We start from the raw sequence: 26,865 nt of genomic DNA, 5'->3' as shown, positions 1-26,865 counted from the left end.
CAGCTGCACCTCTGTGCCTGTCCTGGCTCCGTTCCTCCCTCCCACATGCCTTCCCGGGTCTGGGGACCACTATTCTGTCTGGGTTCCTTTGAAATCAACTTTTTAGCTTCCAGTAAAGCTGAGGGCAGGCTTATTTCACTTAACCCAATATTCTCCAGTTCCATGCCTGTTGCTGCAAATGACAAAATGTCCTCTCTTTCGCGGCTTAGTAACATTCCATCTTGCACATGGAGCGCCATCTTCCTTCTCCATTCATTCATGAGCGACACCTGGGTTGGGTCCTGGGCTGGGCATTCAGGAACAGTGCTTAGGTGAGCGTGAGCGCAGCGTCTCCTCCAGGTGCTGCTTCCAGGTCCTTCGGTACAGACTCAGCCGCAGAACCGCTGGGTCATGTGGCAGGTCTCTTTCCAGCTCTTTGAGGAACCTCCATACCATTTTCCAAGGTGGTGACAGTGATTTACATTCCCACCAACAGAGAAGGAGGACTTCCCTTCTGAAGCAGAGATTTAATTAACATGGGCCCTCTCTGCCTGGAGCACAGCTTTGCCATGTCCATTTGAAAGACGCGGTAAAAACAAACAAAAAAACAGAGCCACTATAAGTAATCTGGTCCACGTACACACAGCCACGCACTCCTACCAGCGGGGTACTTCCAGGAAATGCCCACGGACAGTCTCATCATTGGGTGACAGAGTCATGTGTACATTGAAGTGCGCACTACACAAACCTCGATGCCACTCACTGATGCTGGGCTGTGTCAAGAAGAGCCATAAACAGGAGATGTGGGGGGCTGCCCCCACAACACAGCCTAGTGCTGCACGGTAAATGTTATTTCACTAAGTTCAGGAGAGTAAATACACACGCCAGAACACGGCCACGGGTGGCTAACCTCACCATGGCTAATGACACACCAGACCCAAGCGAGTAACATGTTATGCGTGGTGTCTTGATGGTGATGCGGTCAACAGGTGGCAAGAATCTTTCAGTTCCATTTCAGTCTTAGGGGACCCCCATCTTGTATGATGATGGTTGTTGACTGAAATGTCATTAAGTAGGTGTGACTCTATCTAAATTAAATATAATAAATATTATGTATTTATAAATAAGTATAAGAAACACATATTAAATATATTGTACATATAACACTACATTATGTATACTATGTAATGTGCATATGTAATATATATGATTGTAATTAGAATAAGCATGATCAGTATTATATTAGTGCTATAAGCATATATGCACAATGAGTATTACATATATAAATTTAATAGTTCAAAACAATTTGTGGATAGTTATTAATTATAATACAATTCATAGGCTATGAGTATTGAACATAATTTAGTAATTTACATCATGAGAGAGAGAGAGGTGCTGGAAGACACGAACTCAGCACACCATTTGCAGGCTCCCAGTTCTCTATCAACTCACTGAGGCGACGAGAGGCCCTTAGTAGACCCTCAGTGATTTTTTTTTTTAAAGTAAATAATGCTCAGCATTCTGTATTTAAAGTGCTTTCCCTCACAGTTATAGGAAATCTGTACTCTGCCTTCTCACGTCCCCAGGTAAGTGCAGGATCAGCAGCTCATTTATCCTCGCTCTCCTGCGTGCCTAGCAAATAGCAGGGGCTCAATAAACATTTGTGGAAGACGGAATGAATTTTCAATAAAAAGGATTTTGCAATTCACCTGCAGACCCGGGACATGAAGTGAACAAGACAATCCATGCTCCCGCAGCTGCAGGGAGTGGAGATCCGAGTGGACCTGTTCTAATGGACTTTCCTTCCCCCTGGGTGAGAGTTCTACACCAAGTCCCTCCCTGCTGCCCCTCTCCATGGCCAGCGACACAGCAGTAACAGCAGCAGCAGTGGTTCCCCCTGTCCTAACATGGCAGGGTACTGTACCAAGGGGCGTCATGAGATCCTTAAACCACCTTTAGACAAAGTTTCTTGATTTCCCATTTACACTTAAAAATGGGGATTCAGAGAGGGGAAGGGACTTGGGTAAAGCCAGAGACCCGGGACTCCGAGGCTTCTCTGCTGTTAGTCTAGCGAAGCTCTGGATGGCTGACATGGGGACTCCAGTCTTAGAGACCTGGCCTCCATTAAGGCCCCCTGGAGCCCCCATCTGGACAGCTCTGCCTCGGGCTCTGCAGGTGGACAGATTTTCAGCTGAATTTCAATCAGCCTTGTGGCTATTCCAGGGCTGCGGGGCTGTCCCCAACAAGCACGGGCAGCAGGAATCCAGGGACAGCAGTAATAAGGGAGATGTTTTGGGTCCCTGAGATATGGCTCTTGACAGCAGACTGGCAGTTCAAAGCCACATCCTATTCCAGAAAAGCCAGGTGCAGTAGACAAATGATTATAGAAATAACTGCATTTCTATAAAAGGCTTAGTAAACTGTGTGGTCCACATTAAGGACTGAATGAGTGATGGTTTTTGGCTGTAACTGTTGGAATTGGGACAAAGCCTGGCTGAAATTCTGGTTACCCAGTAAATGGGAATTTAAGATAGATGATCCTATTGATGTGCTGAGATTCAGGATTCAGCATCAGAGACTCAACTAATCAGGAGATAGGATAGATGGCTCTAGGGTCTCTATAATGTAGGTATCAGGTACCTCTCTACCTCTTCTCATCATATGCAAAAACTTTAGCTTTGATCACAGGGAAAAACACCCAGTTCTTTCAAAGTGTCACCCTATGTCTGACCACAGGATCTTTACACATGCTGCTGTTCTTATCTATGACGCTCTAGGAACCAGATTGACTTTCTTTTCTTTTGTGTTATTTGTTGCTGCAAATCTGTTGACTTCATTTGACACTCGGTGTAACAAGTGAGTGCTGAGAATAAGACACTTTAGAAGTGTGTGGCTAAGGTAGGAGGAGGAGAAGAAGAGTGCGACTAGAATTTTTCAGTTGCTCAAAATATAAGAATGGATAACTATTTTGTTTTTAATGCAAAAGAGCAACCGAAACATTGTCTGGGGAGACTTGGTAGCTGCTGTCTCTCTCTTTCTGTCTTTTTATTCATTATATAAATCAGAGCATCTCTATGTGGAGGGCTGGGACCAGCATCCTCCCCATCCAGGGGCCCGTGGGAATGCAGGTCCCCAGGTCTCCCCAGACCTGTGGAGTCAGACACTCTCAAGTGTCGGAGGTGGGGTATGGGGGTGCAGCACGATTTTTAATAAGCTCTCTGGGGCACCCCAGTGCAGCCCACGGGAGTCTTCCTGACTGCCACGCTCCGTGGGAATCCAATGACAGGGCCTCTAGCAGCTCATCCGACGGTTGGTTTAAAGACTGGGCAGGGCCTGATTATCAGGACATATTCATAAGCTCCCTGGGGGATCTCAGGTGCAGCCAGGCTGAGACCCCTGCTCCCTGAGGTCTCCTTCCTGTTGTCCTCTAACACTCCCCTTCCTCTTTGCCTGACTGTGGTGACATCACGGCCCGTGGGTTTGGTGTGTGGGATCCTGGAGATGTGGGGTGACTACGGCGGCCTTGGGTGACTCAGAGACACAGGAGGAGAAAACCAGCCCCCTCTCTGCTGGCAGGGCCTGCAGCGGCTGTGCTGGGAGCTGCTCAGCCAGCGGCCATAGCCCCTGGGCACAAGTTTGCCAGCCAGTCCCGCTCTGTCACTTGACTGCTGATGTGACTATTTAATAAACAGAGCTCCCTGCAGAGGCTCTGGGTTAAGAAGCAAGTGGGCCAAGCAGTGAGGAGCGGAGGTTGGTTCACTCCACCTCACCTGTGCAGAGCTCACTGCGCACCGGGCAGGGTTCCATGTGCTGCACGAATCATTTGATTTTCACACAGCAACGAGATTTGAACCCATGTTGTCTGGCTGCGGCTTCCAAGATCTTAACCACTGTCCCATGCCAAGGACAGCAATGGGTCCAGAGGCTACATGAAGAGAAGGAAGAGGGACATCTCCCACTGGCTAGTTGCTCCTTGTCAAGCACTGTGTGGGCCACTTGACACACAGTTCATGCTCCCTGCCCATCATCAGGCTCCGATACAAGGGCACTCCCTCAAGGTCATCCCACCAGTCACTGGAAAAACCAGAACTGGAGGTGATGGGATTTCAACCCCAGCCTCCTTGGTGCTAAGCCCCTAGCCTCCACGCAAACAATGAAGCAGCCTGAGATGGTGGTCATGCCGGCTGGAGGCCCAGCTCCGTCCCTGGGGCCATGTTGGACTCACTGCTGGGCTGACATTGGGCAGGCTGGGCCTGGCAGAGTCTCAGATTCCTGCTCTTTAGGTCAGGGATGATAATGGCTCCTCCACAAGGTCAAGTGATGTGATCTACCCAAGGTCAACCCAGACAGGTGCTCAATAAGCTGGCACCTTCCTGGTGTCCTCCAAACTACCTCTTCTAGGAAGCCTTCCTGAGGGACTTGGAAGAGCTGACATCTTGCCCCATCTATGCCCAAGGGCCAATTACTGTTTGAGCAATAAGGAGAGGCAGCCCTAAGATGGGTGAGGTCCCCTCTTTCAGAATAGACCAAACAGGGTAGCTATGAAGGGATCCTGGACACACAGGAGCAGAAACACTGCCCTGAGCCTGTTTCAGTGACCTCTGTGTGTTCCATGAGTGCCTTCCATGAGCAGGAAAGGCCAGAGCAACCCCCAAGGGTCTCGTCTAAGGCAGCTCAGCATTTGGGAAGGACTTTACTACACCACTCTTGGGCTTTGTGACTTTGAAAAGCTACTTTATCTCTCTGATCCTCAATAACTTCATCTATAAAATGCAGGAAGGGCAGGTGAGGGGTTCACGTGCCATAGGCCAGCATGCTTAGTACAGGGCCAGGTACGCAGGAGGTGCTCAGCCAATTTTTAGGGCTTTTGCTCTTCTTACTCAAAAACCACTCCATTCAGTGTTGGGATCTTTGGTCTACTAATTCCAGACTAAGTAGCTTTTCCTCAGGCCCTCTGGGATTTATGCTCGTCAACTGCAGGACAGGTAGCTGGGTTGGAAAGGCTCAATCTGAAACCACGGCCACTGGCCCCCAGCTGGTGCCCTACTACAGTTTTGTGTGAATTATTAAAAAGGCCTTGTACCTCCCGGTAGGCAAAGCTGTGAGTCTAACCAGCTGGAGTATGGACAGCCCCTGCTCACTCCCCAGGGTGGGTGTTTTTGTGCAGTGTATGGACGGCCCAGCTGCACATGGCACCTCTACTAAGTAATCCTTGTGTCCCTCATCAGCAATGCTCTCCAAGTGACGGATGCCATGCGTGGCCATGAGATGGTCCACAGCCATATATCACTTCCCTCCTAAGAGCTGGGTTCCAGCAAAGGTGTGGCTAGAGTCCTGGCCAGCATGCAGCCCAGCCCACCAGATGGCTAAGTCCCCTTCTTGGAGCTCTAAATCACAGGGTCAGAGTCACTTGCAGGCTGGCTGCCTTCCATGTGGTGCATCTGGATAGATTTCCTGGGTGACTGCATTTGCATAGTGGGAAGCTGGATTCGCATTTCCAGCCAAATTACAATTTGTACCCACCCAAATTGTGGTTTGGAGCTGTGGTTTTGATAAATGCATCTCTTTCCAAATAAACACCTAAAATAGCAAAACCAAAAATAATTGAACTACTGTTAGGTAGGGTGACCATTTAGTCTGTAGAATTTATTGTCTAAATTGGGACTCTTTGTGAAACAGGATGCTATTATTAATCTGCCTTGATTGGTAGGTGTAAACTGGAAATGTTCTGGATAAAGTGAGTCCTATAGCCACTCTAATAGTAAGTCAAGGAAAATAACTTATCTCGTGGCCAAGAGAGAAGAGCATCAGTGAGGCGTGGATTGGGGTCCTTGGATCTACTGTGTATCACTGGAGGTACCTCGACCTGGTTAGCTGGTGGCTGTGTCCACAAAAAGGGGATAACTAGCCTCGTCTGGGTACCACGAGTCAGAACGGGGGGAGCCGTGTGCAGGCACCAGCATAAAGCTAGACCTGGGAGCTCGCTTCCCTCCTGCAGCTCTGTGACATCCACGACAGTCCTGATCCCGAACACGGGGCAGTGAACCAACCTGCGACTGCGCTTGGCAGACAGCCAGTGCCCGTTCTCAGGCTGACCATTTTTCAGCTCAGCAGTCGGCCTTCATGCCTCCCAGAGCATCTGTGCTGGCCCAAGGCACCACCTCACCCAGGGCTCAGCAGACTCTGCAGCCTGACCTTGATTTCAACATCTTTGGATGTGAGCAACAATTTCGTGGGAAAGCACCTGCCTGGGTGCACCAACTACTCTACCTGCCATGGCTGCTGTATTCCTGCCAGCCCTCCAGAGATCAGGCACTGGGACTCTCTCTGGGACTTCAAATCCTGAGGCTGAGGTTCTGAACCAGGTAGCTCAGGGCCCGTCACAGCTGGAAGGTGACTCCTGGATCAGAGTCATTTCCAGGTCAGTCCTGCAGGGAACTGAGAGGCTTTTTCTCCAGACAGGGGTTCCCGCGGGGATGCCTCATCCGTTCACCTCATCTTTTCTGCCCCTTTGTCCTCAGACCTGCTCTCTCTGAAGGGTCACCCGCAGCCCTCCCGATGCCACGAGGAACTTGCAGAGTAAACTGGTTTGCTTTGCCGGTGGACGAGGGTGAAATTATTTCTCTCTCAGTGTTGTTTACTAAGCTGTCTCCCCTACTTAAACGGTGACACCGAGAATTTGTTTTTAGTCACCTCTTCTGGGAACCCCAGCACAGCGTGACACCCACAGGTGTTGAGGAAACATGGAGATGGCCTCAATGGAGGAGGGACAGTCTCTCTGCACTTTTTCCTTCTGTGACCTTTTGGGAAGGCAACGCTCTGTTCCCTTCTCGGCACCCTCTGCTGTCCCCTGACGTTCACATGTTACTTGTGACTATTATACGCCATGCCTAGGATAATGTGCCGTGAAGGGAGATCCCTGTGGAGGCACCCCCGGTGACACTGACTAGCCAGCTGGATTTGGGAAAGTTGCTTACAAGTGTTCAGAGCTTTAGTTTTGCAGCCAAGTGTGGCTGCCCTCCTGCTGGCGGGCATAAGGAGTAAAGGGGACGATCCTTGCAAGGGGCTCCCCACTGCCTGGCCCAGCCGATGCTGATGGGAAGGACTTGGGCTCCTTTCCTACTTCTCCAACAAGATCGTGGAGAAGGCAGCCCCACAGGGGCCAAGAAGGGACAGCCATGAGGAGCTCTGGGGGCACAGACGTGGAGATGCTCAGGACGGGAAATGCTCTTGGGGCATCCACTCCGTCCCCTACCTGGTGCAGGAAGAAGTGCCTGACTCAGCTTCCCCCATAATATTCCCGGAATGAAAACCTAGGAGACGGGGATGAAGAACTAATTGCCTCCAGGGTACCCTATTGTCTTTTGAGGCAACTCCCAGTGTTTGGCAGGCCTTCCTCGAGTGCAGGTCTATCTTGCTCCTAGGAAACATGGTGCCCAAGGCTGTTACTCTGCTGGCATTCCCAACACCTCCCCTCTTCTCTTTTCCAGTCGGAGCATGTTCAACCCTCCAGCTCTTTGGCAAACAGAACTGGGTCCAGTGGACAATGACCTGGAGGACAATAATTTTCCTCAGTGCTACAGTGGGGCCACCCGCCTCTACCAGCACTTCTAGAACCTTCTGTATAACAGTATTTGGGGTAGCATGTATGAATGGATCAAAAAGAAAACAATACTACAAAAGCAGGGGAGATCACATTGCTGTCCACAACCCCAGTGTCAGTGAACCCAGAGTCCCCAGAGGCATGAAAGTCATCTCCCCATTCCTTTGGCTTTGTCACTTCCCTTTAGAATGGCTTCGTGGCCTGACTGGGCTCTTTTTACACACATAAGGCACATTTCTGATGTGGTTCAGAAAGCAGGTGATCCTCCCCAGGCAACCATTTCAATTTAGGTTTCTGCTTTTGCTCACAGAAAGTTGCATCATGTGCTTTAAAAATATATATTTATTTAGTTCTGTCCTGTCCATACTTTGATAGGAAGGCTACCACCAGTTGCACCAAAACCAAATGTTTTGGGGTAGAATATGACAACCCGAGATCTTGGCATGCAGTGTTGGACTAACATGTCAGAGGCAGGGGGACTGAGGGAGAGGTGGGTGGTTTGGCTTGGTCTCTCCACCTTCTCCCACACATCCCTTGCTTTAACCACTAGTTATCTGCAGGTTGCAATCAATGGTAGGATTAAAGTCATCACCCGGTCTCAGCTTCCTGTCTGCTCCCCTCAGGCTCCTGGCAGGACAGACAGCAGTTATTTCCCCCAAGCCCAGCACCAGCTCTGAACATATTAGCAAGTTCCCTGAAAAGCTTAAACATTGGAGAATGAACGGCCACACTGCACAGTCAAGGATCCAGGCTGGGCTGTACTACGCTCTGCGGAAAAGCATCACTGAGAGAGCTGCACGCGTTCATGCCACTGTGAAGAACAGAATTCTGAAAACTCAGAAGACGACAAAAATGTCCTCTTGCTCAGGCCGTATTTTGGAAATAAACACTCTACAAAAATTGGCTTGTTTTTTCCCGGTAGTTTTCTAATAGGAATTACCCCAGTGTATCTGGTTATCCTGTGCCCTTGATTATTTTTTTTTTTCCTTTCTGAGTTTATATTGTATTTTGGTAGGCCCTGGGAAAGTTTCAGTGCCATCATTTCTGAATGGTTACATAACATTCTATTGTATGGCTAGGTTATAATTCCTCTTAATCAATTCATGTCTTTCAGGAAATCATAATGCTGTATTTCACTGGACATCTTTGTGCATAGATCTTTGTAGGCTACAGAAGGCAGAGTCTAAATCTGCTTTATGTACGACTGTGTACTCTGTATCCAGCACATTGTTGGACAAACTGCCGACGTGCAATTAGAGACTGGCTGTTTGACTCTCAGATTTCTTTAGAAGATATTTCCAGGAGTTAGGATTTGTTAGATTGTAGATCTAGAACATCCCCCAAGGACCCCTGTATTGAAGGTGTCGTCCCCAGAGAAGCAATGTTCAGAGATGTGGCTTTTGGGAAGTCATTGGAGCATGGGGTCTATGACCTCATGGGTGGATTAATCAATCCACTGAGAGCTGGACGGACCATTGGGAGGTGGTGGAAACTGTAAGTGGTGGGGCATGGTGGGGGGGCAGGGTAGGTAACTGGGGGTGGGCTCTGGAAGGCTCTTTCTTGTCCCTGGCCCCTTCTGTACCCCCTGCTCCCCGCCGTGGCCATTTGAGGTGAACAACTCTACTCTGCCATACCCTTCCACCATGTTTGGTCTCGTCGTAGGCCCAAAGCAATGGAGCCAGCCAATTATGAACTGAAACATCTGAAACTATAAATAAATCTTCCTTCCTCTAAGTTGTTTTTGTCAGGTATTTGCCCAAGCAATGAAAAGGTGACTAACACAGGGTTGCACCCTATATTTTATATGGAAGTCCTACCAGTATGAAATTATGAGGTTCAATCCTATGATCCACAGAGAGGTAAGGAGCCCACTGAGGGCTTTTGCTATTTTGAAGAATACATTTTGGTATTGGGAAATCAAACATGTTCACTGGCTTAATGGCTTACAAGCTGTTTTAAATAATGAAACCGTGTCTAAATGTGGCTCACATTTTGATGATAATATACTCATTTATTAATTCTACATACTTAATGTAACCTCCCCCATGTAATTAAGAACCTCATTATCATTACACAGATGCTATCTTCCTACAACAGGTGAAGTTCGTCAATTTAATTTATCCAACCATTGTCAAGACCTACTCCATTCCAGAGCCTCTTCTATGTGCTGGAAGCATAAAGATGTCTAAGACCCACCCTTACTTCAAGAAGATCCATTTATCACAGGAAGATTGGTTGCTAATTGCAGGACACTACTAGTGCCTGCCATATAAAGGCAGTTAGTACATACTGTTGAATGGATGACGGGTGGGTGAATGGATGGGTGGGTGGGTGGAAGGATGGATGGATGGTTGAGTGGATGGATGGATGGATGGAAGATTAGGTGGATGAGTGGAAGGATGGATGGTTGAGTGGATGGAATCTGGTTAGAACAATATTAGAAAGACAATGCAGACAGCATAGAGGTAAAGGAGCAGGGTAGGCATCCAAGAGGAGACTATTGATCCACTTAAATTATGCATAGAAATTTTCCAGAGAAAAACAAGGGGAGCTACAAGGACCCACAGGCTGGAAAGTTCAGAGTTACAATGGGAAGGACTGAAAGGCATGGCTGGAGATGGAAAGGGTGGTGTTGTGCTTAACAAAGAGGGATGTTTGTTGTAAACTTTGGCCATTCAGGAAAGACTTGTTCAAGGATTTGGGTTTCCCAAAAAGTGGGTTCTAAGATAAAAATTTAGGTTAAAATTTGCATTTTATTTGGGAATTGATCTTAGGAAGTAAGATGTAGGAGTAGGGTCAGGGCAGAGAAGAGGGAAAAGCCTGTAAATAGCTTGCCCTGGTGAACAGCAGACTCAGTCCTAGTGGGGTCCCCCTGCAGGGCCATATAAAACAAGCCCAATGATTCCCACACAGGAGGAAGCTCAGTCCTTGATCCCCAGACTCATCCTGCAGGTGCGGTGAGGGGCTCCTGGGGACATTAACTCCAGGGCACTTCCAGCCTGCCTGAGCATGTGCCACGTTGCAAACCAGAAACAAAGCTCTGGCAGAGGCTGCAGCTGTCCACTGGCATGAACTGAGGCTATGTGCAGTTATCTAAGGGACAGGGACATGGATGTATCTGCTTCGAAGCCCCTTGGACAATAGGCTAGATCACTGCAAGCAAACTCTGCAACTCAACAAGGAAACGAATCCCAGTCCAATGACTTGATCCCATTGGCAGTCCCTACCTGGTGTGTGCTGAGTCCTAGAGCCAGCAAGGGGCTTCTCTTCTGCTTTTCCTGTAGCTGCCTCCTGTCTCTGCTTCAGTGCCACCCACTCAGTGAGGACATCTTTGATAATTCAGTCTGCAGGCAGTCTCTCTCTCCCTTTTATTCTCTGTGATAACAACTTGATCCCTTCCTTAACTGCATATAATAAATGTATTTGTTACATATGCGTATGTGGGTACATGTCTGTGTGGGTATTATCTAAACACATGTAATATGCATATGTGAATATGTATTTGTTTGCCTTTGCCTATGTGCCTATTTATCCCTGAGAACGGAGACTGTTTGTCTCTGCATTCCAGAGCTGCCTTGCTTTGAACAAGGGTTCAAAAAGGTCTACAGGGTTCCTGCAGAAAGCTCGCCACCTGCCTCATGCACTTCCTGGCAGAGGATGGTAGGGAAAGGCAGGGGCTGTCCCCTCCCTCTCCTCCCAGGCCTCCAGGTCTCATCTGTCTACACCATGGGGTCATGTGGCTGGGAAAGATCCCTGCACAAGGGAGCCCAGTCTTGGAACTGAACACACAGCCTTTTTCTCACCGTGGGGATAGGCTCCTGAGAACAGGGCTCCCTTCAGTTGCTGCTGCTTTTGAGGCTTAACATATTTGCCCTTCTGAATGCATCCCTAACCAGACATGCACCTCTAATTACTTCGGGTCTGGGCTTTCACCCTCACTAGCATAATTAGTCCCTTGGAAGGTTTAGAACGTTTTGTGGGAGAACTCGGGGCTTCATGGGAAGTAAAGAAGTATCAGATAAAAGGTGTATGTGCTAAATCGAACAGTCGTACGGGGACTGACCTTTGATTGGGGTTCTGGAGGCGAGAGAAGCAATAGAAACCCTCTGAGCTGGGTGGGTTGGTGCGCCACCCCCAGCTCCATGAGGTGCTCTCCCACAACTCAACTGGCTTCTAGAAGCCAACAGAACCCCATATGCCAGCAGGAAAGACAGCTTGTAGCAAGGACACTTCAGTGCTCCAAAAATAGGTGAGTGGTCAGGAGCCATGAGCAGATGGGGAGACCTGTACCCTGCTGTCTCCGTCCACATTTTCTGACTTATAATTGTGGTTCAAAACGCTGATTTTGAGAAAGACTCATCCGGGTGTGGATTTCACCTCCATTCTTTGCCAACCAACCACGTGACTTTGTAAAACTGGTTACGCTTCAGTCAGTCTCAATTTTTCAAATCTCAAAATGGGTTGATGGCCATCGTCTATCCCTCATAAAGCTGTTGTGAGCATAAATGAAACAATGAATGCAAAGCTCTTAGCAGCATGCTTGTGAAAAATTGAGCGTTGGAAAAACACACTGCACGCTTAATTTTACGTATATATGGTGCATATAAATTTACCCAGTAAATTTTGAAAATTGCTACTTGGTATCATCTTGAAATTCATTCATCCATCAGTTTAACTCTTCAAAGAGTTATGAATATAAATTAGTGGCACTGGGAGTGTGGAGAGTGGAGGGGTGTGGGGAAGCTAGCATTACGGGGGGACTTGGGCTCTCCTGATGGTCCCTGGCCACCTCTCTTACTTATCACCCCTGCTCCTCGGGCTTGGCTGGACCAGATGCTTGCAGCTCTCCCAAAGTTGTCCTGGGCTTTTGTGCCGCGTCCTGGCTGCTGGGAAAACTCCTGTATATCCTTCAGAGCTCCGTTAACCTCCAAGCAATCATTTCTCCCTGAATGCTTCTGATGGTTCTATTATTATAGACGTCTCATGTTTCCTTGCTTGTTGGTCTCCTACAGAGAGCTAGGAGCCACATGAGTGCAGGGGCTGTGTCTTGCCCATCTTTATCTGCAGGGCTCATATGGGACCATGCCAAGTAGGGACACATCCATATAACTGCATTTCAACTGACCCCTAAACTTAGGTCATTCAGCCCCAGAAATAGTTTCTAATGTTTGCCCTAAAAAACAGCAATCAGCTGGATTCGAGGGCCTTTGGTAACTTCTTTTGATGGATGCCACAATATCTTTAAGTGAAGCTAAGACTTACCCCTGCAGGAGGTGAGACTCCTTTTACCACCACATCCCAACACTACCCTAAACTAGGATCATCTTCTGATAATAACAGCTTCCAGGCTCTTTTGAGAGAGACCAGGATGCAATGGTCTGCCCTCCAGTACCCCAACATGGTGATCAGTGGGTATGAATATCTGTCACATGCAATGGTCAACAAGCAGGGAATCCAGGTGGGCACCTGCCCAATGGTGGAGTTCTATATGAGAATTTCTACACGTGAAACTTGCCATTGATGCCTATAAGACCATTTGATTTAATGGTTAACTTTTATATCCATGTGGTTTGCTTAAGGTTTAAAGCTGATGTTATTACAAACCCAATTCAACCTGAACATGGACAGAGCAAACAAAATTATAAAAAAAGGATGCTTACGTGGAATATTTGCCTCTTCATATCCATGCTGGAAAGTCTAACAAGATCATTTCCAATATACAATTAAAAACAGCAAGTGAGTACTATGGTCAAGACCCTTTGCTGACTACTGAATACATGTGAAATGAGTTTTCTCATTTCACAAATGAGTAAACTGAGACTTAGAAAGGTTACAAATCAGCAAATAGCAGAGCCAGGAACTAAACCCACATCTGCCAAGCACAGAGCCCTGACCTCTACGCTCTACCACCACAGGAACAAACATGTGGGCTGCTAAGTGGCTGTGTATTTTATAGATACTGTCGGTCTGTAGTATTTCTCCTGCCTTGGAAGACTGAATTGGTTCAAGGTGAGGAAGACATGAATGCCGTACAGATCTATAGATGAAAAAATAGAACTGAAGATAAACAGTAGCCCAACACTTCTTAAGGGCTGACTCTTCTGTTACTTTACACTAAGGAATGTTATCAAAACTCTCAAACTGGCTTCATGTACAGCAAGAAGTTGGACTTTCTACCAGCTGAGACAGAGAGGCAGGGCGGAGATAATCTCAGAAGAGAAGAGATCATAAGTTTGGATTTGGAAAAAAAAAATTTTTTTGAATACCCATTCACATGTGACAGGCACCATTTTATAAAACCTTCCTATCTACATAATAAGCTAGGTTGCCCCTCTGCAACCTAGCTGTGGTTAAAGAGGCACTGGTTGAAGATGCTTCATCCAGTCCCATGTGGATCTCTAAATCCAGGACAGCTCTTCAAAGTGAAAGTTTTCACCCAGAAGGTAAAGACAAGCAGCATCACAAAAAAATCACAGGACCACCAGTGAAGGCAGACAGGGCCCAGAGATCGGTGGGTCTACCTCATCTCCCAGAAACAGCATCTGGTCTAACTCATCTTGCAAAAGAAACACGGGGTCCACCACCTTTATAGAAACAGCTGGTCTACCTCATCTTACAGAAGAAACACCAGGTCCACCACCTTCTCCAGAAGCAGCTGGTCTACCTCATCTTACAGAAGAAACACCAGGTCCACCACCTTCTCCAGAAGCAGCTGGTCTACCTCATATTACAGAAGAAACACGGGGTCCACCACCTTTACAGAAACAGCTGGTCTACCTCATCTTACAAAAGAAACACCAGGTCCACCACCTTCTCCAGAAGCAGCTGGTCTACCTCATATTACAGAAGAAACACCAGGTCCACCACCTTCTCCAAAAGCAGCTGGTCTACCTCATCTTACAGAAGAAACACTAGTTCCACAGCCTTCTATAGAAGCAGCTGGTCCACTTCATCCTACAGAAGAAACACTAGGTCTACCACCTTTTCCTGAATCATCTGGTCTACCTCATCTTACAGAAGAAACACTGGGTCCTCCTCATTTAAAGGAGAAATTGAAGTCCAAGGATGGAAAAGGGCTCATCAGGGGTTGCACAAGGATGACAACAGATGGAAGGATGTAGCCCTGGATGCCTGAATCTCTGAACACACCCCCTCCTCCAGTCAGCCATCTCAAAATCACCTGGCTCCCACACTGGCCTGCTCCAACCTATTCACCCTCCCTAAGATCCTTCACATAGGATCTTATAGAACTGTCGACCATGAGTCAAATCCCTACTCTACTCAAACTCTCTTATGACCCCACATGGCTGTTGATAAGCATGAGGGTGCAGTCATCCACATGGCTGCTCTGTGGTCACATACTAACCCATCACGGCCACTCTTTCTGGTCTCCTCTCTCACCATACTCCATCAGTTCCCCACATGCTCAGGTCCCGCTTTGGTGTCCATTCTAACTCAGTCCCTTCTCCCTTCACTGCTTTCCCCCTGCCCCTCCTCATGTGTGTGTGGACACTAGTCCCAAGTTTAACTGCTAAGGAGTCTCTGATTCCCGAGACCAGGGACTTAGGTCCTCCTGTTCACAGCCACAGTTTCCTTTGCTCCTGCCTCCGGGAGCAATCACCACTGCCACAGGAGAAGGCTGGGCCCCTCTGGCAAACCTATGTCACATTTATGAGACTTCAGGCCTCAGGAAGGTGGGAGCAGTTCTGAAGAGTTTCTCCCAAGGCCTGCCCAGGAAGGGAGGCAGGCGAGACTGGCTGGACCTGCCCTTGCTGCTGGTTTCCACAGCCAGGCCCCCTGAGACCGCTACTGGCTGCTCTCTCTTGCTCTTGGTGTTGAAAGAGAAAGAGAAGAAGGGAAGAAAAAGAGAAAGGAGAGAAAGGAAAAGAAGGAAAGAAAGAGAAAGAGAGGGAGAGAGACAGTAGACAGACAAAGGGACAGAAAGAGGTGGCACGAGGAAAGGGGAGGGCAGGCAGAGAGGCACAGGAGGTGTGGGGTGGGTAGGGAGCTGTGGGGTGGGGAGAAGCTCCCTGGCTTGGATGAGGGAGGGGTGGGCGGCTTTCATCTCCCCTCCCCTAAAAAAGTGGAGGGGCCCAAACATGTTTTGAGCAGGGAGAGCGTGAATGGAAAAGGGAACGTGTTGAATCTGTGCTGGGTGAGCTGTACGAGAAGCCCCGTCAGGTCACCAGTGGTCAGCCTGGGAGACAGGGTGCACAGGTCTGGGGCCACCACCATGGGTGTCAGTGAGGGCAGAGATCACACACTTCAAATGTGAAGCGGCCACTGCTGGCCATGTCCCACTCACCCCCCTGCCGAGCCGACTCTTCTTCTTAATAAGGGTGATAATATTCTGAAAAGCAACTGTGGCCTTTCTAGTGTGTCACCAGGGAAGTGGATGGGTCCCCGGGGTCATATAAACTCGGTAAAGACTAGTCTGTGTGTTTGGAGTTTTGGGCACTTGACCAAGGGGCCAGAACAACATAGTTAAACTGTGTTCAAGGAAGGTGCCTTTGGGGAAGGGGCTCGTGAAATCATTTCATGGAGCCTGCAGAGCACGGAGCAGCAGCTGTCACGGAAGATACAGGAAGAGAGGCGAGACTGGCTGGATCTGCCCTTGCTGCTGGTTTCCACAGCCAGGCCCCCTGTGACGGCTACTGGCTGCTCTCTTGCTTCTGGCTATAAATGTCAAATTATCACTGAGTAATATTTGCTAATCAGATAATGATAACAATGTGCCAGTAATACTAATAGTATTACTATAGTCCTAACAGCTAACATTTGGATTTTCAACGTGCCAGAGCGCATGCTGGTCCTACTGTAAGACCCCCTCTGTAGAACACCACACACAAGCTATGAGATGGGAATTGCACCCATTTCTTTTACAGATTAAAAAAAACGAGGTCCAAGGAAGTCAAAGTTTTGCCAAGGCCGTTCATTTAGCCCATTATGACTTTCATTCTTCCCCCTGTGACTTCATTCTTTTTGCAAATATTTATCCAGCTACAGCAGTTGCTGGGCTTAATGGTCCTGGGCTTAATGGTTGAGAGGGAATCGGGGATGAAGAGGTGGTACTGTCCCTGCCTTTGTGGCCCAGGTAGCCTGGTGGTTGATCTCTAGGTGCAATCTCTAAGGGCAGCTGCAGTGCTGTCAGTCAAAGATCCTCCCCTCCCCTCCCCTCCCCTCCCCTCCCCTCCCCTCCCCTCCCCTCCCCTCCCCTCCCCTCCCCTCCCCTCCCCCCCCCAGGGTCTCTCAACTCCTGGACAGTCCACAACTGTCCTCAATTGTGGGGGGAAAAGCCCACCACCAAAGTCCCATAGGATAGAATCTATCCCACCTCTCAGGACTTCTCCAGCAGAGCCCACTGGCCAGCTCAGCCTCGCCCTTCACAACACAGGCTCTGCAGCCCTAGAGTTCCAATGTCAGCTCTTCCTTTTAATCACTGTGTGACCTGGAATGAGTTACTTAACCTTTCTGTGTCTCAGTTTCCCCTGTTAGAAGGGGGATGTAGTAGTATCTACCTTATAGAAAATGTGTAGAAATTTTTGGGTTCTATCTATTTTAGCTATTCTCCCCTCAGGGGTTGATATATTAATTCAGCTAATATTGAGTGAATGAATCCTGTCTCAGAGGCCAAATTCAACCTTTATAATATTTATGATGGAGGTAGTTTCTCCAAGCCGTTTGTGATTTGCTAGAAAGGAGTTCAAAGCAACTAGAATAAAGATCAAGTGAGGTTTCTGCAGATTTAGACATAACTTAGAAGTCTTTTTTTTTTTTAAGATATTATGTATTTTTAACTTGCAGAATGTTGCTGGTGTGGGAAATCCAGTCCCTAGCTGCCGGCATCAGAGGCCTCTGGGAAGTAGGGTGGGCCCTGTTCCATGCCCCATCTCAGGAGCACAACAGACCCGTGGGAAGCCAGGGTTTTGCTTCCCAGGGTGGGCAGGTAGAGAAGGAGGGGGTCAGGCATCTGGAGAGTCCCCAGCCTCGGCCCCTCCTGCTGAGGAGATGCAGTTAATCCCTGTCCCTTCGATTATTCATGAAGGACATGATAGTGCCACTTTGTTCTCTTTAAATTTTCAGCAGTTCCATTTCCATCTTCGCAGGCCCTTGGGGGCCGAGAGTCTTGCTGTAGTGAAACCTTCCTTATCGGGGGCTCGAGATGGGGCAGGTGGCAGAAAGGGAGGACGGTGCGGATTTTCTGAGGACACTGCTGGGGGTGGTGCCAAGAGCACTGGTTTAGGAGTCCCCAGCCCTGGATGTGTCCACCTTTGATCTCTAACTAATGCACACTGTGGCCCTGAAAACAACGCAGGGGCCCTCGACCTGCCATGCTCAATTTCAGGGGGTGCCAAGTGCTGCTCCAGGTTGACCAGTAACACCTAAGGCTGACACCTGTGTCCCCCCCCCCACTTCCAGATGGGGACACTGAGTCAGACTGGTTGGGAAGATGGGGCTGGGATTGAGCCAGGAAGCTGACTCGAGGCTCATGCCCTGCTCTCCTCACTCTCCACCCTCCCCAGCAGAGAGGATTTCCCGGGGGTTAAAAGAACAAGGATTTCATGGCCCGGAGCATAGCCAGTGGGTGATGCCATGGCTTCCTTCTGGCTCTGCGGTCCCACTCAAGCACTTGCTAGCCAGAGTACTGAAGGACGTGGACTCCACAGAGCTGGGCCATGGGACAGTGGAGGGTATGGGTGGGACTGGCACAGCGACCATGAAAGAGCCGGCACACCCATGCAGACCAAAAGATCCCAGAAGGATACCAGAATGTCGGCCAGCATGGTCAAGAGCCCCAAAGGCTACTTAATAGATTGAAATTTATAAACTCTCTGGGAATGACTTTCCCCCTGGGATTAATTCAACAACAGGGCCCTCCTGAGCTCAGCAAAAAAAAAAAAAAAAATTCTTCTAGAACATTCAAAAAAAAGGGAGGGGCCTATGGCAGCTTTTGGATTCATAAATATTTGCTGTATTTATTACGTATCAGGGACCAGGCACAAAGAGAGCAAGGTCCAGATGCTCTGATGGGTGCTTCTAGGTTGGGGGATGGAGTAAAATAAGCACTCCAACACTTAATAACAATAGCTAACGCTTCATGTCCGCTCCCAGCCTACGTTAAGTGCCTCCTCAGCATGCGATCATCTAATGTGCACAGAAGCCTCAGAGGAATGATTTCTATTATGTGAATGAGGAAACTGAGAAGTTAAGTAGCTGCCCAAGGTGGCGGGCTCTGGACAGGGGCTGGCTCCAGGGGCCAAGTTCAGCTGCTGCCCTCAGGAGAGCGGTGGAGTTAAGGCAATGCGAGCCCCCGTAACAGGTGATGGTGGGATTCCGAGTCACTGAGGATAATGGAAGTTTCTTTTCTTCTCCTTGCTCATACTAAGTTCACACAGCAGTGGGGCTGGGACCAGATAGGGTTCAGGGAGAAAGGGCAACTAACTATTCAGGGTCCCAGGCTGACGGCAGCTGTGCCCTGGTTGAGCTCAACGCCTGCAGGGATCCGGGGAGAGTGATCATGAAGGATGGTGTGGGAATGGCAGGACTGAAGGGCTGCTCACCGCATGGCCTCTGTCCATGCCCCATTGGCCCAACTCAGCCACGTGGCCCCAGCTAGATGCAAGGGCTGGGGTAAGGCACAGAGGCAGGGGATGAACTGGGCAGAGCACAGAGCTTGGGGTCAGCCCTCCATCCTTGCCACAGTCCTTATAGAGGCTACCAGTCCTTCTGCACCACCAGTGTAAAGAGGAATAGAAGACGTAGGGAGAGTGGGCGGGCAGGGGGAGACCTACAGGATGTGTGCCATGTGTCCCAAGGAGCCTGAACTAATCCAAGAACAGTGGGAGCCACTGAAGATTATAACCAAGGGTGACAAAGAGCAAACTGATGGGCTGGGAGAACCATCCTGGTTACAAGCAAAGAGTGGGAAGAATAAGAAAAGAAGGTCATGGTCAGGAATCCAGTTAAGTGGGTGTTGCAGTTACCCAGGTGAAAGAGATTGGGACCACGTGAAAAGCAGGAGCAGAGGACAGAGAGGTAGGACAGGAGAGATGTCCTGTTATCTGGAATTCCATATCGGAAGGTCTACTCCACCCCCCTTAAACTTGTTTAAAAAGCTCAGCCCACCTCCACACTAAGAAGCCCCACCCTCTCACGCATGCCATCCACCTGTACCCTTGTCCAGTCCATCTGCTTGTCATCCTTAGGTTGCACTACAAATGCCACTTGCAGGGAAAGCTGATCTCTGATTCCACACCCCACTGTAGGCCAGGTCATGTTTTGTTATAAACACCCACATCTACTTGCGTCTCTTTCCCAGCACATCACAAAGTCATCCATGTGACTGTATGATTTAAGTGGTCACCTGTGATTTATAGGACTTGTTGAAAGAAAAGAACCAGTCTGTTCTCTGTTGAACTCCCAGCGCCTTATGTCTTGAACACAGTAGGCCCTCATTACTCATGTGCTGACTGAGGGTATGAACCAATGAATCATAGGACTTGGAAACTCTCGGTGGCTGGTTGGAGAAGAGCTGGCTGGGTAAGTGTTGGTGCCTTTCATGATCACCCATGGTTTTGTTTTCAACTAAGGACACTCCTACAGTAAAACTGCAGGCAGCTGGTCTTTTCTGCCAAAACTGAGCACCACTTCTATGTGCCTAAACCCTTCAACACGCGGGGGATGGGTGCTCACTCCGTGTTCTCAAGGTCTCATGTTAAAACATGTAGAGTCATTCATTCAGGTGACCACCAGCGCCTGGGCCCCAGAGGGTATGGAGGAGGCTCCCGTGGTCCCTTTATACACTCCCCCCTCTTCCTTCTGTGTGGCTCCTTCTACTGGCTTTGAATGACACAGGGAAATGCCTCATCCATAATGAATAGAATTTAATCACTGGCCACTTAACTCTCGAGTTGGCTGTGCTTGCCTCTCCCAGCCCAGGGCTGTAATCAGAGCCGGACCTCAGCCTCCAGCTCTTCCTCCTAGCTGGGTACCTATGGAGAAGACCTCAGAGACTCTCCATTCCATCCTTCTTGTGATTTGCAGTTGGAGCCAGATGAGAGGAGCTAAATGTTTTTAGGGTGTCTCTCAACTGTTCTCTTGGTGAGGAACATGGAAACAGTGCTATGGCCAGGGGTAGAGACGTCTGCCCAAGTGGAGGTGAGACAATTCCAGAAGGAATTTGCCTTAGCCAAGAATCCACTGGCTAAAATAGCATCTTCTGACTGTCTTTCCCTCCAACTCTTTATCTTGAAATATTTTTGTATGGAGACTTCCCATATAAACTTTGTCCAGATTTCCCTGATGGTAATGCCTTACACTGCTCTCGTATGCTTTCCAAAACTGGGGGATTAACACCATAATATGAGCTAAATTACAGACTTGACTTGAATTGAATAAGTTTTTCCACTAAGGCCCATTTTCTGTTTTGAGATCCAATTCAGGCTACCATATTGCTTTTAGTTTCCATGACTCCTTTGTCTCTTCTGGTCTGTGACAGTTCCTTAATCTTTCTTTGTTTTCCATGACCTTGAAAGTTTTGAGGAATATGGGTCAGATCTCTTATAGAATTTCCCCAATTTGTGCCTGCAAGATGCTTTATCATGATTAAACTGTGGTTATAGGTTGGGAGAAAGAATATTACAGAAGCGAAGGGCCTTCTCTTTGCGTCCTCTCAGGAAGTGCAATATACACAGGGAAGCAGTGTCTTTTTTTAGCCTCAAATAATTGGCCAGAAATAATTCAATTTATTCTGTCCCTACTTTGGGTCCAAGGTTATATACAAAGAATTCTTTCTCTCTCTCTCTCTTTCCCTCTTTTCCACTTTCTCCCTCTCCCTCTATTCTCTCCTTGCTATTTATAGACTACACGTCAGGTATTATGCTGATAATGATGTACACGTTGTCACTTCCATTTTACAGTAATTAAGTTGCCCACACATGCACCCAGCTAATAAATGGTAGGGCTCAGGGTTGAGAATTTGGGTTCTTCCGAACACCCAACCATGCCTCTGGAAGACACAGCTCTGGCCAAGAAATGTTGCCCAGAAAATGACTCCATGTGCAATGATAATCTAGAAGGATTCTCCTGCGGCTTTCAAGCCAGGTTAAGGTTACCCACACCAAGAAGTTCAGTATGGCTTCTCAGAGGGGGTAGCACTTGACCTAGCAAAGAAAGACCTTTCTGGAAAGAAGCAGAAGTTGTGAAAAGGCAGAGAGATTCAAAGAGCTTGGTGGGTTCTGAGCAGAGTGAGCAGCTGGGAGTGGCTGGAGGGGAAGACGACAGTCTTGGGTTACCCTCCCAGAGCCACTTTCTGAAGAGGTGTTGGAGGGAGGCACATCTTATCTCCTCATTTGCCGGCTGCTACGGGGCTGGGTGGATCAGCAAGGGCATCAGACACAGGCTCAGCAGCCCCTTCTGGCCTGGCCTTCATACCGCTCCAGCCTCTCTCTCTCTCTCCTTCAGCTCTCTCTTCTGTCAAATGGGAGCGACGCTCACTGTCCACAGCGCTGGCTGCCTTGGGTGGTACAGTGATAAGGGAAAGGACCTTGGGAACTAGAAAGCGTCACATGTCGACTGTAGCTGCAAACAGCCTCGCAGCCACCATAGCACCCCCCTCCAGAAATGGAGCAGGCCTCTGTACACAGCCTCCCAGGCACCGCTGCCTCGCTGGCAAGTCTCGTTAAACGGAATTGGCAGCAAAACCCGGTGACGTTCCTGACATGAGTCCCATGCCTCTGCTTATTTGGTTACTTCCCCTTTGAGGGGACTCTGAGCCAATTTTCCAGCAGTTTCTGAAGATTCGATTAGGGGCATTACCATCCCAGCCCATCTGGTCCTGCTCTAGTCAGGGCAAAGCAATGGGTTCAGAGTTGTGACAGGACAGTGGAGGCATCTGGGAAATTCAGGGACAGCGCATCCTGCTCTGCACTGAAGTTCTTGCCAATGCCAAATTAAAGCTCCCCAAAGTCACAGCGGAGCTTGGCATAACTCACTTGCTGTCTGCAAATTCCCCATCCCAGCCTTTGATGCAAATCAAACAGGAGTCTTAGTGCCATTAGGACCACACACTCTCTATATAAACCCGATTTAGGCAACTTTATCTACATTAGGCTTCATCTCTTGTCATCTCCTCCACATCGGGTTAGAATGAAGAGCTGGGCCATCGTCTCTCGGCTCTTCTAAAGGTCTGTACTTAGCACAAGGTAGATAAATACTTATTAAATGAAAGGATAACTGAAGAAGTGAACGATCCATGTTCTCCCAACACTCTGGGCTTCTGAGTGGAAGGGATGATGGGTTTGGAATTGTCACATCCGGGAACAAATCCCAGCTCTGATATTTGCTCCTGGCATTTTTTGCAGGCCTCGGTGGTCTCTCCACAGTGACAATGGAGGGTGGCATGAGTTCCTGACATGAGTCCCATGTCACTGTGGATGTGTTAGTTTCCTGTTGCCACTGTAACAAATTGCCACAAGCTTAGTGGCTCTGAAAGATTTATCATGTTACCATTCTGGAGGTCTGAAACTCAAAATGGGCTTCATTTGGCGAAAATCGTGGTGATAGCTGGGTTGTGCTCCTTCTGAAGGCTCCAGAAGGGAATCCATTTCCTGTCTCTTCTATCATCTAGAGGCCACCTGCATTCCTTGGCTCATTGCCCCATCCTCCATGGTGGAAGCAAGCAGTGGAGCATTTCAAGTCTCTGTGACTTTTCTGCCTACTCTACCCCCGTTTCCACCTTTAAGGACCCTTCTGGTTACACTGGGCCCAACTGCATAATTCAACACAGTCCATCTCCAGGTCTTGCCCTCCATTACATCTTTAATTCCTTTTGCCATGTACTGACAGATGCTGGGCATCCAGATGTGGAGGTATGCAGGGGGTGTTACCTGCCTACGGCAGCAGCCATGTAGCTGGTGGCTGCACTTCAGAGATCTAGCAACAGCAAAGAAAAGCACCATTCCTCTCCAGGGTGTCACAGATAATATATAGAATTGTACCCAACAGAGGCTCCCGCCACCATGAGAACAGTGGCCGGGCATCCTCTTGGGAGGAATCTAATTCAAACTGAGGGGACTCTGCTCTTTCCACCATGGGACTCCACTTAGGACTCCCTCATTTTTGTAACAAACTGTCCACCCAATACCAGCTCAGTTCAGTGTTCACATACATGGGTCTGCACTGGTTATGGCTAATGGTGACCCTGAACTGCTACACACCTCCTCCAAATCTTGGTGGGAAGACTGCTACTCAAGAAGACCTCCTACGTGAGAGACAGGTGGCCCAACTATACCTTTCACCTCTGTGCATAGATTAAGCCAGACCATATCCTTTGGGCCCTAGAGTATTTGCTCTCATTACGTTTTTCTTTATTTTGATGCTATTGGACTATGGTGGGAATAGAGCATAAGAAAAAGATTCATGGAAACGGTTGCATTTACTATAACAATTTCAATGAGGCTATCCACTGCCTTTCAGCACATATTTCTTATAGGAAACCACACAGAAATATTATTCCAGTGTCACAAACACAGTACTAGTTATGGCTTTCTCTGCTCTTCTAAAGGTCTGTACTTAGCATCATGTGAACACAGACTCATGTGGAGGACCATTTTCCCCTATTTTCACCACCATTAGGAAGACTAGACACAAAACTCTCCCTCTAAAAATACCTTTAAACACCATAACCTGAATTATATGATTAGTTTACTTTCCTCCCCTCTTGCCCCTCTCCCCCAGTTCCTTTGCCTGTTTTATATTTTCCTTCTTATTGTTGATAGTGTCTGTAAGCCCAGAAGAAGGCATGGTAAAAACTTCTATTATTGCCAAGATTTTTTTTTCTCTATGTGAAACCAATACCCCTGTTCCTCTTTGTTCCAGAAACACACACACAAGTGGAAAAATTAAAAAATGAAAGTCATCAGTGCCAAGGTATAGACACTGAGCATGCAGGACTGAGTCCAGCATCGGGGTAGAGTGGGGAGCTCACGCTGAGCCTATGAGAACACCTCTGCACTCCGCATGCTGAGCACGCTGAGCTTGTAAATGCCAGTGTTCTAAATGGCTGGCGTGCTGCTCGTAGATTGCTGGAACTGAAATCCATTTCTTTTCTAAGGGATATTTAGCTTTTATTATGTCTTTACTCACGGTCAAAAGACATCAGCAAATTTGCTAAATGATTGAAGATATTCTTCTTAAGGCATTCCTAAGCTTTCATAGCTTTGCCTTCGTGGTTTTGAACGTGAGCTTGTTTTCTCAGAAATGAAAAACAGAAATGTGCTTTACACACATAGGGGTTTGATAGCTGTAAAAATCCATGATTTTTTAAAAAAAATCAATGTGAGCAAAATCTCCAGTGAAAATATCTCTGAGATAGACTCCATCGAAAGAGTTCATCTGAGTTCATCAAACCACAGAATCACCAACTCTGAGAACCCCTTAAACCCTGTCACATGTGACATGTCAGGACTTTCTCTTTTGATCTCTACATCCACAGTGTCTAGAACATGGTGAATGTTTAATAAATAAGTGTCGAGTTAGTAGGCAACACTTCCTACTCTCAGAAAGCCTAGAGTTCCATCCCAACCCCCTGCAGACTGGTGGACACACAGTCCTTGCCGTATTGGGACATATGACATACACTGACTGGCCCGGAGACATTCAAACCAGGGGAGAAATTTCTGCGATCCCCTAACTCCAGAACAACAATTTCTATTTCTACTATTTTGTCCTTCAGCAAAGACACATCAGAAACAAGATATACAAAGTCCATCCATGTGCAACTGTTTTCATTGATGAACTTAGGTTTATGTGTAATTCCCAGGGAGCCAGTATAATCTCTGTCTTCCCTTCTCCCACTCAAGAAAATATACCAGAACACAAATGAATGAAAATGTCAGTAAGGTAGGTACCATCTCAAGTCCAGTGCAATTTACTGAAAATTTTGGCAGAGCATTCGAAATGCTTCCTACATTATTGACGAGTCATCTCACGATGACTGACACAACATTTCATCCCGATTCCGTGATTGAGAGTGCTTCTCAACAGAAACCAGCTCAGAGACTATTGTATCCTCACATGCCACCTGGGAGAGCTTCCTAATCTCCAGAGAAACCATCTATGAGGTTCATGCCACTACCAATACAATCATCTACTGGGGCTCTGCCATCCACGTGGGACCCCCAGAGCTATAGATGACTTCCACTAATACATAACTCACACAAGAACCCAATCTTCAGTTGGGTATCAGTCCACTTCCCTATTTGACCTTGAGGAAACTGAGCCAACTTACCACTCCACCACCAGCCGAATGCACAAGCACAGACATCCCCTCCCGCAGGTTGGCAACTTCAAAGAGCATCATGTATGCTGTGACGAAGTTCATGGGGAACGCGGCGGCCTCAGGGAAGCTCATGTCATCTGGGATCTTGTAGACAAACTCCACTGGCGTGCAGACCACTTCAGCCCAGGCGTTGTAATTGACGAAGGCCATGACACGGTCCCCAATCTGGGCACAGGGAAATACAGGGTTAATGAAGGCTAGCTCATGACAGAGGGCCAAGGAGGACTAAAACATTTGGAGCTGTCCATGGTACATAATATCATTATTTTTCTTCCTAATTCATATATTTGGGACTTCCATCCAAATTCTTCTGAGTTCGATTGCCTTTTATTCTTTGATGAAACAGATAACTCTTTAATAAATTTGCAGGAAAATCTCAAACTGCTATTCAAGTTTCACAAGTTATGCAACTTATTGGCAGCTCTGGATACCTGCCTCCTCCCTAGAACCAGGGAAGCCGGGAGGTTGAGGACCCGTTTTCTCCTTGAAATTCTGAACATCATTTGGGGGGCGGGGGGCGCAGCAAGAGGCCAGAACAGTCCTGGCACATCCAGAGAAGGGAGAAGATAACACACCTTGCACCTGGCCAACCTGTGCCCTTTCTCTAAGACTTCTCCAGAATTTTAGTCCCCCATAGTCCAAGATGAGAGACTTACAGCCCGGCTGGAGAATGGATTTCTACTCAGAGAGGTTTTCCTCGCGCACAATTCATCACGACAGAAAAGCTACCATTTACTATACGATAATAACACACCACACTCTGTGATCTTCATTTGATGTCACTTGTTCAGTATACATGACAGCTTTATGGGACACTGTCCCCAATAACACATAAGAAACTGAGACTGAGACAGGTTAAGTCTCTGGGCTACAAACAACCAGCCTAAGTCCTGTTGAATTCCAAATAGCTTCTCATGACACCACAATGATCCCCTGCCAGGAT

The 26,865-nt window shown here is 48.0% G+C and overlaps 1 protein-coding gene across 1 annotated transcript in view; it reads right to left on the bottom strand.

The window, feature by feature from the left end:
- Nucleotides 1-26,865, bottom strand: part of Vat1l (vesicle amine transport 1 like) — a 141,203-nt gene that overhangs the window by 85,843 nt on the left and 28,495 nt on the right. Inside the window, exon 3 of the mRNA XM_076839168.2 lies at nt 25,872-26,087. Coding sequence (XP_076695283.1) covers nt 25,872-26,087 — 216 coding nt within the window. The remainder of the gene's footprint in view (nt 1-25,871; nt 26,088-26,865) is intronic.

This window comes from Callospermophilus lateralis, chromosome 18, assembly GCF_048772815.1.
Source record: "Callospermophilus lateralis isolate mCalLat2 chromosome 18, mCalLat2.hap1, whole genome shotgun sequence".
Taxonomy (NCBI): Eukaryota; Metazoa; Chordata; class Mammalia; order Rodentia; family Sciuridae; genus Callospermophilus; species Callospermophilus lateralis.
Note: the sequence above shows the minus strand (reverse complement) of the source record. Positions and strands in the feature narration are given on the sequence as shown.